This window comes from Zosterops lateralis (assembly GCF_965231275.1).
Source record: "Zosterops lateralis genome assembly, chromosome: 4".
Lineage (NCBI taxonomy): Eukaryota > Metazoa > Chordata > Aves > Passeriformes > Zosteropidae > Zosterops > Zosterops lateralis.
Genome location: NC_139765.1, coordinates 22,509,532 through 22,520,637, shown reverse-complemented (window position 1 = coordinate 22,520,637; position 11,106 = coordinate 22,509,532). Strand labels below are relative to the sequence as shown.

At 41.7% G+C, this 11,106-nt stretch overlaps 2 protein-coding genes across 9 annotated transcripts in view; both read left to right on the top strand.

Moving 5' to 3' along the window:
* The first annotated feature begins 4 nt into the window (after nt 1-4).
* IFT27 (intraflagellar transport 27) lies at nt 5-11,049 on the top strand. 4 transcript variants are annotated; one of them, XM_083858697.1, is made up of 8 exons: nt 5-123; nt 3,743-3,822; nt 5,613-5,672; nt 6,300-6,359; nt 7,314-7,431; nt 7,746-7,855; nt 8,057-8,158; nt 9,183-11,049. In XM_083858697.1, exons 1-7 carry the CDS (start codon nt 90-92, stop codon nt 8,153-8,155), a joined length of 561 nt encoding a protein of 186 aa, XP_083714823.1. In that variant the 5' UTR covers nt 5-89; the 3' UTR covers nt 8,156-8,158; nt 9,183-11,049. The 4 variants fall into 4 exon arrangements, with proteins under 4 accessions (XP_083714823.1, XP_083714822.1, XP_083714821.1 ...); XM_083858696.1 differs by lacking the exon at nt 9,183-11,049 and adding an exon at nt 8,776-9,049; XM_083858695.1 differs by lacking the exon at nt 9,183-11,049 and having other exon boundaries at nt 8,057-8,161.
* The window catches only part of CACNG2 (calcium voltage-gated channel auxiliary subunit gamma 2), a 68,625-nt gene continuing 66,711 nt past the window's right edge, over nt 9,193-11,106 (top strand). For all 5 annotated transcript variants that reach the window (XM_083858693.1, XM_083858691.1, XM_083858692.1 and 2 more), the window contains exon 1: nt 9,193-9,298. The gene's annotated coding sequence lies outside the window, so the exon portion shown is untranslated. The remainder of the gene's footprint in view (nt 9,299-11,106) is intronic.

Here is an 11,106-nt window from a genome sequence, read left to right as displayed (position 1 = left end):
CGCGGTTGCCAAGGCCGCGGCCCAGCGCGGTGGCGGTCGCCGGTGCCGCCGTCCGGGCCCACTGCCACCACCTGCTCCAGGCCGGCGCCATGGTGAAGCTCGCTGCCAAATGCCTGCTGGCAGGTGAGTCTGGCTCGCCCGCTCCCACCCGCCCCGCTGGCCACAGGGGACTAGAGCGGGCGCCGTGGGGTGGGGCGAGGCCGGCAGCGCAGGCGGCCTGGCTTCCCACGGCCTCTCGTCGAGGGGCCGCCCCGCCGGAGAAGAGGTGGGGAAAGAGGCGACGGGAGAGACGTGCAGGCCTCGGCTGCCTGGGGACGGGAACAGCGGAAGTCGTGTGTGTTACTACCGCTCGGTACCCGCACCCGCCTGCCACGTGGAGTCGAGCTGAGCCCAGGGAGGGCGTGAGGTGTAGTTGGATCGGCTGAAATCCAAGGACAGGATCTGAAAAAGAGGGGAAAAAAACCAAACAAAACCGAGTATTTCTGCACTGTGGAAAAGTGGATGCAGAGATTGGAGAAAGTGTGAAGGAAGCAGGGTAGGCAGCTGAGTCCTGCTTCATTTGTGAATCTTGCTTCGGGCTGATATGCAAACTTCATGTCAGAAATTAAGATGATTCTGAGAGTACAATAGAAAGGTAAAGCCTAAACAGAGAACAGAAGGATGAAGCATGAGCACTTCCACAGTGGTGTCTTTTTCCCCAAACAATTCAGAGGCTAACCTGAGAAAAAAATGAGGTGAAGACACCAGTTTTTTTAGTCGGGATAGATTATGAAGGTGTTGAAAGGAAGTACAGCTGGCTGTTAACATTGTGAAAAAAAAAAAATTATTTTTTCCCCTTCTCTACATTGAAGCTCTGTGCAGCCTCAGCCAAAAGCACAAATCCATAAAACTTTGCGTGCAGTCAACTCCCAGGTTTAATTCTTCATTCCAAATTATTTCATCCAGAATAGAATGTTTGCCTTTTTTAACCTCAGAAGCACCTGACCATCAGCTCACACAAAGCCAGATGTGGTCTTTGGCAAAAGCAAAAGACTTAATCTCCCTTGTGGCTCTACTGCTGTGAACAGTATGAATATCTTGCCCGTCTTCTACACTTGAAATGTAGGCATCATTTCCAATTTGGAAGTTTCCTGCTCCAAATATCCTGGCTTTGCTGAAATCTATCCAGTTTTGTTGTTTAGGGTTACCAAAGGCCAATTCCACGACCCCTTTAAAATCACGTAAGTTTTCTTTGGATGACCTGTTTATGTTCTTAATCCATATTGGGTCTGGAGCGGCCTTTTCAATTCTGTTCACAGCACAAAGAACAGGAATGTCCTATCCCATATGTCATTCTCCTATGTGCTACAATAATATCCATGTATTATTAAAAATAATAAATTAATGAAGCAGATCAGGCAAAATAGATTCTCTGTTGCAGAAAAAAAACCCACTATAGTGAAAGGGACCTAAGATATGGGTAACCACAGCAACTTAAAGGGAACAAGAAAATGCAATTATATAGATAGGAGGAAAGCCATCAGAAATGGAACTGGGAGCTCTTGTGGACCTAAGGAAATAGTTATGAAGAACAAGTAAAACAGAACTGGGAGCTACACAAGGGTCAAAGAGAACAGGGGGAAAGGGCTTTTATTAGCAAAACAGAGACTACTAAATTGACAATAGAAGACAATTCCTGTGTTATCTCAAGGGTCATTTACAGACACAAAAATAAAAAAGTCTGTTGTCTGAGCTTACTGTGGAGACACTACACAAAGGTTTTCGTTGTAGAGAGACAACTGGCAGTAGCAGACATTTTTGAAATACCCTACAGATTCTGGCAGAATAACAGAAATAAGGATAGAATATATACTGTGCGATGCACTGTTGGCACATGAGACTAAACTGAAAAGGGCAAGGAAACTTAGTTTGAGGAAGTGTACTGATGTGATGGACTAAAGAGGATGACAAAGAATAAAAAGGGAAGAAACACCTGGGGCTGTCAAGTGAGAGAGAGAAAGGCAATGCATTAGTTAAGAATTTGTGCTGGCTGATGCCTGCACAGTTTGGAGCAGTGTGTGCCTCTCTATCTCATTTTACAAACACAGATCTAATTGTCTATTGAAATACAGAATAGCTTCCACTCAGAACAGAGTGTTGTCTTATGCACAAGCTTGAACTGATCAGAGAACAAATAAGCTGACTTACCAGATTTTCCTGTCTAAATATTATGAGCCCAACTCAGCTCAAAGTAAGCAAGCATGCTAAAAACGTTCAAACAAGAACTACATTTGGTTAATGCATCTAGGGGTAATTGTCACTATCCAAAACATCCTTCCTCCTCTGTAATAATATGTGAGCAAAGAGCTTTACCAATTTCCTTCAAAACGCCATGAGGAAGTTGTAATGGAGTCAAGAATATACCCCTTTATTGGTTTATTTATTAACAACATAATGTCAAATACATCCTTTCTGGCTTTATTTATTAACAACATAATGTGAAAGACTTGTATTCCAGACTTGGCTGTTATGAGCGTTCCTTCAAGAGTAAAGCTTGAACCACTGAGGTATTTAAATACTGGCTCCTGTGCTTTTAACAATCCGGGCTAGTGAGACATTATGTGGAGAAATGATAAGCTCTTTAGAAGCATTAAGTCTTTGTTTAGAAAGGGTTATGATTTATGGGTTTTTCTTCATGTAGTAATATGGGCATATGTGACTTCTGCAGAGCCTGAGGAAATGGCCTGAAGTTGTGTCAGGGGAGGTTTAGGTTGGATATTAGAAAAAGGTTCTTCACCCAGAGGGTGATTGGGCTCTGTAACAGCTCCCCAGGGAAGTGGTCACAGCACCAAGCCTGACAGAGTTCAAGAAGCATTTGGGCGATATTCTTGGGCACATGGTGTCACTCTGGGGGATGGTCCTGTGCAGGGCCAGGAGTTGGACCCAGTGATCCTTGTGGGTCCCTTCCAACTCAGCATATTCTGTGGTCCTGTGATTTCTTTGGATCTCAGAGTTTTGTAAGAGTAAGTCAAAACAGGCAGCTGCCAGGTTTGCCTAAAGCCTGCAAGCCAAATCAGAAAGCCTTGGCTCTAAAAGAGCAAAAGACAAAGCCCCTTGCTTTTCCTTCCATATAGGGATGAATCAGCAGGCTCTTCTCTCCAGCCATGTGCTTTCTGAGGTTTGCTTCTGCTATGCCCAGGATGCAACTGATGAGCCACCAGCAGTATTGAGTCAGCAAGAGTTGCTCTCTTAGCAGGATCAGCAAGAAGAGTTCATTGAGAAATGTTACTAGCTTAAGCAGCTTTGTCTCTGTACATAACAAGGATTTGAATCTGGGGAAATGGGTAACCTACAGAGAGGAAATAGCCTCCTAGGAAGCCCAGTCCCTTATCACATTGCAATTTTCACTACATGATAATGTATCTGGGAAGTTTTAATTCCTAGGTAGGGACTGTGGAGTAGGCATGAATTTTAGAGCAAACAGCAGTTCCACTCTCATCTGGCAGTCCTTTGCTATTGTACATAGGTCAAAAATCAGATGTCAGCCACTAGTATGCATAATGGCAATATTCATTTCCGTGTGTGGGTATTGCCTTTTAGATGGTTTTTTGCTTCATGTGACAGTTAAATTGCCTGTATTCAGAGTTAGAGCATCCAGGCTCTTACAACAAAGAGAGCCTGTGGTAAGTGGTAGTAACAGAACTGAGGAAAAATAAGATTCACTAGTATGAAACAAAAATATTTTATGTTTTTGGTTTTGCAGGAGATCCAGCTGTGGGTAAGAGTGCTTTAGCCCAGATGTTTCGAAGTGATGGTGCTCATTTTCAGAAGAACTACACACTGGTAAGCATACAACACGCTCGGACAGCTGTCTGTAGAAATTTTCCGTGGATGGCAGGGACAAGGAACTTTGCAGACATGAGATGTTCTAGAAACACGTGGCTTTATTATTACAGGGGTCGTGGGTAAAGAGGGCCTGCTTCCAGCCACCAGCCTCAGCTGAAGCAAAGCCCTAAAGAGAGAATGGGGAGAGAGAAAGATAGAAGAGAGCTAGGGTGTAGAAACAGGGTAGGAACAGGGGAAAAGCGTGGGGAGAAAGCAGGAGCAAGCAAGGTAAGAGAGAGGAGAGAGAGGAGAGGGGAAGGGCCAAGAGAAGAGGTTAAGAGAGCCAAGAGAAGAGGGAGAGAGAGGTGAGAGGGCAAGAAAAGAGATCGATCATCTTGTTACAATACATTATATCTCTTTTTGTGTTGAATAGTCTAATTTACAGTGACTGACCGGCGTGAGATACAAAACCTACAAACTGTGCATTCAGCCTATAAGAACTACTACGTTACCATGTCATTTTATATTCTAAATTCTATAGACTCTTTTTTTATGTACTTGTTCCCTGATGCTTTTGCCAAGGTAGAAAGGCAACATTCTTGTGTCTTTTGTTTTTCTGTCTTTTCACCCATCTTCAGCTAATCACCGTCTTCCTGCCTGCTATGCTCACATCTTGAAACTGGCTTTTATTCCTATTTCACTCACAGGTTATACATCTGCAGTATTTCTTACCATAAAATCATATTCATAAGTCCTTCCTGTCCCTTCTTTCCCAACAGCTGTCTAAAATTTTTCTAAGATGAATGGGAGAACAGAGAGGCTTAGAACAAAATAAATGATATTTTAAGTTGAGGCATTCAAGGTGGGACCTTTGAGGGTTTTCTTTCTTACACCCCAGATTCTGAAGAGAAAACATTTAAAATTGTGTAAGTCTGCATTATGTAGGTGGTGGTATTGAAACTTAAGGCAGAATAATTTAGTTAATCTTGTGATTTTCCTGCTGAACCAATGTTTTCATAAGGTTTTGTGGCGTTAGAGAGCTCCCCCCTCTAGGGACTACTCTATGAAAAAGCACTGCTGAAGGAGAAAGCTTTTAATTCCAACTAATAAATGTGCATGTGGACAGTGCACTTATCACTGTGCAAACACCAACATGTGCTGCATAGCCCCAAGATAATTACAATCTACAGAAACTCTTCCCAGATGAAGAGGATACAGTTTGCAGTCTTTCAGTGTAAGAATCAATGGTGATGACTAATCAGAAGCAGGATAAAAATAAAAGTAAATATAAGTAAAGTAACAAAAATATGAGTGTGGAGGAAAAAAACCCTAAAATATGTTTATTCATTGAAATAAAGATGGAAACTAGAATTTAAGGATAGAAATAGAACAAACAAATAGAGCTACAAAGCAGAATGAGATAAAAGGTGGAAGAAGCACAAATTATCTCAATCCCATATGTTAGCTCATCACATGGTTAGTGCAGAATGTTCTAAAGCATGCATTAGAGCAGGAGTGTGAGAGTGAGCGTAGTCCTGCAGACTTCAGCTAATATGCTGAGCTGTATATAAGCACATTTTTTGGTTCTCCTCCTTTTCCCCCCTGCTGAGCAAATCTACAAGTCTTTAACATATTGGTGAGATTAGGTTACCAGAGCTAGGAGGAGTATTGCTGAGTTTCCAGCAGTCTGTTTTTGATGGAATTGTAGTGATCACAAGAATTGCCTCAATCCAATGCATGGTTGGTATGCAGTTGGATAGGTTCTTAAAAACTCTCCTGATCCTCATTTTCCTGATTATTCTTTACAGACAGTGGGCATAGAACTGTTGGTGAAGGCTGTATCAGTTCCAGAGACAAGTGATAGCGTGGTGAGTTTTTCTGTAACATAAATTGGGTCAGAAAGAGACATACAGAACTCAAGCCCCACACGAGTCTCATTCTGGTGGAACATCACTATACATTTTTATAGGGCAATTAAGTTGCATTAAGGAAATGAGACTGGTCATATATAATTGCTGATACTCCAGGGTTGGTTTAGTCTTAAAAACGTAATTTTTATTTATTTGTATCCAACACAGCATTTTAAACCAAAGTTATTACCAAATCTGTTGAGATTCTGTTCTGTTCTTTAGGGCACATGATTCTTGGAACTGCCGTTTTTCCTTAATGCCCTATACTCCCATTAATGGAATGTATATAATTTTGTATGAATAGTAGAGGTTACTGTCCCACTCCACGTATTCTGTTTCCAGTAGGGATGGAAACTAGGCTTGGGGCCTTGGAAGTAACTCTTTTACTGCTTGTACTTGAAAAATGGCTATTTATTTTCTCATACTATCTGGAGTTTCCTCAGTGCAGGGAATTTGTCCCTTAGGGGCATGATGCTGCTGTACTGAATAAAATGTTGGAGTTACAAGTTGCATTATTTACTTCTAAAACCTTTCCCTACACAGCATTTTTCTTGGCAAGAGCCTTCTTTCTGTTTCTGCTTTCAGGAATTCTTCATTTTTGACTCGGCAGGAAAAGATCTATTTTCTGAAATGCTGGAGAAACTGGTAAGTCTTATGTAACAGTCCTCTCCTTCCAAGTAAGTGCTTTTGCTTTGAAGCTCTGAGCTCCCCAGTGTGGCAGATGTAGCAAACTTTGTCTTTAGTGTAAATCGGAGCAATTACCCCAGTTGCCAATGTAGCCTCTTCTACCTCTCTAAAACTTGTATAAGTACCAGAAGAAATACTTTCCAGAGAAAGGAAAGCAGACAGTTTTCTTACAAAAGAAATAGGGACTTTTAACTGAGAATTTCTGTGTACTGTTCTTTAAAGCTATTTTTATTTCTTAGAAAAACATCTGTTTTGCTGCAATTTCAAAAGTGGGAGGGGGGGTTTTTTTGTGTTACAGTGATGTGTTTGATCCAACAGGATTCATTCTTGTCCTTGAGCATAATCCTGCCCTTGGGTTTTTTCCTTCACATATCTGTGACCTCCCCTGCAGAGTTTTATCCTGTTTCTCCTGTATTACCTCATTTTGAGATGCAGGATCAGTTAATTGATGAGAGCTTTCATGAGATGGCTAAATCAACCTAAATGTTCATGGTCTACAAGAGTGATCCCAATTTTGCATTTGCAATAGATCTGGTTTGCAGGGGACTTCTCTAGAAGCTGGTTAAGCTTCTCCAACTGGAAGAAAACCTTTTTACTTTTTTTCCTAGGATTAATTTTGTGCTGATTCAGCATGAAAAATCAGCTTCTCTGGGGATCAGATGAGTGCCAGAGCTGTTACAAATAAAGGGGCAGAACTGCACAGACAGGACTAGGGAGGAAAGCAAGACCACCTCTCCCAATATCAGTGATTTAGTTGGCTCCACTGAAATGTGAAACCTCAGCCAGGGCATAGGATTCCTAGGTGTAAGGCTTTTTATTTTCATCTTAGCAGCTGTGTTCACCATGCTTACAGCCTGACTTGACCACGTCAGTTTCATTAGAGCTGACAGTGTTCCTTTTCTTGCTGTGCAGTGGGAGCAACCCAACGTCCTGTGCCTTGTGTATGATGTCACTAATGAGCAATCCTTTGACAACTGTAACAAATGGTTGGAGAAGCTGAGGGCTCAAGCAGTTGGGGTGCACATCCCAGGTAAGAATGGGTGTGATTCTTGTTATCTACTCTCCTCTTGTATGACAGCAGTTGTTTCTGTTGAGCTGTGGAATAGAGCATTTATTTTAACTCAGGGGCAGACATGGCTTCCTCCAACTCCTTTCCTTTTATCAAAAAGCAGATAAGGCTTGAATATGTTTCCTTTTTGGAATATTTTCTAGGTAGTTACAGACTATTCTTCACATCTCCAACTTTTTCAGCTACTTCCAAAAATGTTCCAGTATTTATGGCTTACAAGTCAGCATTGATGAGCTGTTTTTTTTTTCTTTTGTTTCATGGGGTTTTTTCTGTAGGTGTCTTAGTGGGGAACAAAACAGACCTAACTGATCGTCGAGTTGTGGAGCAGAAACAAGCACAGGGGTGGGCTGAGAAACATGGCCTGGAATACTGTGAAATGTCAGTGGTGAGTATCTGCTCCTTTCACCATCTCTGCGAGGGGATGTTTGTCAATTTATCTTGTCTTTCAGGCAGGAAAAGATATCTGGGGACTCTCTTCCTCTTGTTTGTCATCTAACTCAGTTTTAATCCTTCTTTGGTGAGACAGAGCAGAAATAGTCAAATGCTTATTCCATCTGCAGTTCACAACTTTCTTATTTCTTTACAGAAGGAAATGAAAAATTTTGAGGCCCCTTTCCACATCCTGGCAAAGTTATTCCACCAACTGTACAAAGAGAAAGTGGAAACTTTTCACTCACTAGCCTGACTGGTATGATTTATTTATGCTCTAAGCTTCTTCTAGTACTGAGAATCCTGCTGGACTGAATACAGAGAGAAGGAAAAATATGAGCTATTTGCTACTTCATGGTCATCCTCTGGTAATTCAAAATAAACTAGAAATAAGCAAGTGGAAAGACATTCTTCTGAAGCTGCTACCTCAGCATTCCTTTCATGTCCTCTAACTTGCTTCTCTGCTCATTGAAAGTCTGCTAGGTTGGAGGAAGCGGAGAGTAAAAGGGGAGGACAGAATGGAAATTGCCAGCTCTTTGCTTTGATATCTTTTTGTCTGAACTGACTTCCTGCTGCTACAAGCAAGGATTTAGAGGTTTGGAAAAGGAGAGAGGAAGCTGACAGGATGTTTTTCGACTTAAGCCAGCCTTGATGCATACACTGCAGGACAGGACCAATCGATTTGGCCCTACCCCTTGAAAAGCATTTTCAGGAGGAGGCTTATTGCCCTAAAATCAACACCTGGAGACTGAGATGTGTGGAGGCAGAGCTGGATTTAGGTGTGTTTCCAGCAGTGCCCAGAGCTGGAGGCCAGTGTTGCCCTTACCAGTTGTAGGATTGATATGCTGGTGACTAATGCATGTTTCTAATTTCCAGGACCTATTTCTTTCCTTCGCGTGGCTCACTGTCCCTGCCAAGTGGGAGCTGTGTCGCGTCCATCCGCTGTGACTTGGTGACGCAGTGCCCTCTGCTGGTCCCAGGTCACAGGAGTTCCCCAGAGGCTGCTGCCTCCCTTGAAGTGAGCAGGCAGGGCTTCCTGCAGGCACATCTAAATTGGCTTAACTGCAAAATGGAGTCAAATTGCAAAAATATTATTATCTATTCTAAAGATTAATCTAAAACTTATAAAAGAATTACCTTTTATTCTTCACGTCTTTATCATCTTACATATTGTGTCATTTTTGTCAGCTGAATTTGTCAATACCATTCTGATTAGGTTCAGTTCTCAATCTCAATCTCAGAGTCCTCTTATTAAATTCTCTTTGTTTGTCATTGAATTTCAGATAAAAAAACACGGTTCTGATGTTGCTAGTGGAAACAGGACTAAGGAAATGAAAGACAGCCTGGCTGAGTTACTCTGACTCAGCTGTGTCTGGCTAGAAGTTTCATATCAGAAAGGGTAAGAGCCTAGAGAGAGTTGCTCTTTTGTGTAGAGTACTGATGTTGTATGTGTAACAGTCTTTGCTAATGTAGTATGCAAAAGCATCTGTGGTAAGGTACTGCTTGTAACTGAGCCTAACACCAAGAGTTTAAAAAATTTAACCATTATCTTCCAGATTATGGTAGACTCCCTTGGGCAAGAGAAGCTGAGTTTTGTAGAGACTAAGCACTGAGTGATTTTTCAGGCAGTCTTTTCAGGAATCTGTGTTTCAAGACTTTTATACATGTGGTTTATAATCATTTTTATGCCCATTGCTAGGAAAAGTACATTAAATTGAATGTAAGAAATAAGGGTGCAGATGCTGTAGCAGACTTTCTGAAGCACTTCAAGAATCTGGAGAAGCACTGGCCTCATTTCACTGGCAACAGTGTGTTGATGCTGGGAACGCTAGGGAGCATGAATACCAGTTAAAGAGGGTGAGTAGGAGCTCAAGCTACAAGAAGTGAAAACAAGAGGGTCTTTTACTGGAAGCCAACTCAAAAATGGCAGAACAAGCTGCAAAACTTCCTGCTTTCTCCAAAGAAGGAAGGGGTCCTTCATGAACTTAGGGCAACTAGAAGACTCACTCTTTTTTGAATTGGATTAGCATTACTGGCATTTGTATCTTACACGGATTGTCTTGTTAATCGTGGGTGTTTTCTTGTTAATCGTAGGTGATTTACATAGGCTGTATAGACTATTGCTTACAGGTGCTGGTGTTTCTGACTAGTAAGAATAAAAGCTGTTTTGGGTGCTGTGCTTATCTAGTTAAAGAACTAAAGAAGTTCTGTTTTTATTTTGGTATCTCATTTCCCCTTGGTTCTGTTGACAATGTGATCACAAAACAGGACACATATTTTTTCATATTGAAAATAATGTAGCAGATGTGTATGTCACCTCTGACATAGTATTTCTGTGGGGGATGAATGCATTGGGAATAGGTCATAAAATGATTTCTGTGCAATCTTTAGCCAGGGAGTCCATCTCTCTCCTGAAGGACCTCCCATAACTTCAAATAAACACTCTAAATGCACCAGTAGGATGAAGATTGGTGAATGCTGTTTTATAAAATAAATGCAAAAGCTAGAGGAGCTCATTAAGGGAACACTTGCAGTTGTGATTTGTGATTTATAGGGAAGTTGCTTTTGAGAAGTTAGTGGAGAAAAATGCACCCCATGCAGGGAAAGATATATTGCCTGAGAGAGGAAATATATGATCTAATTAGCTAACAGTAGGGATTCACCCACTGCCCCTTTCCCTCTTCCACAGGCCACAGCTACGGTTAGAAAAGAAGTAGTGTCTAAAGCATGTTGTCCAATTTGCTTTTTACAGTACTATTTCAAGCACTAATGTGGACACAGTTTAATGTCCTTCAAAATAGTGTGTTTGACAATAACAATCTCAACCCTTTACAGCATAATATTATCCTTCCTGGCTAATGTGCTGTATAATACCAACCTGATGCAAGTGGTGGTTGTTGCTATTTTCCTGGATTAATTGTGACCTTGGTTGTAGAGTCTAGGAGTGAAGAGGGGGTAGAAAACATGAGAGCCAAACCCAGGAAGATTGTGGGCAATTGTTTTGTCTCTGAAGGAGTGGTAAGAGAGCTGGACCAGCAGGATGAGTAAGAGTCTGGAGCCATTATTAAGTTTCTCCTACTTTTTTACTAACTGGCAGTCACATCTGTAGAGTGAGGATGCGTATTTGCTGCTTATAGTCTTAGCATCTAAATCCACAGTCTGATTTACAGATGCTGTGAAGAACAGTGGAGGAAGACAGAAAGCCTG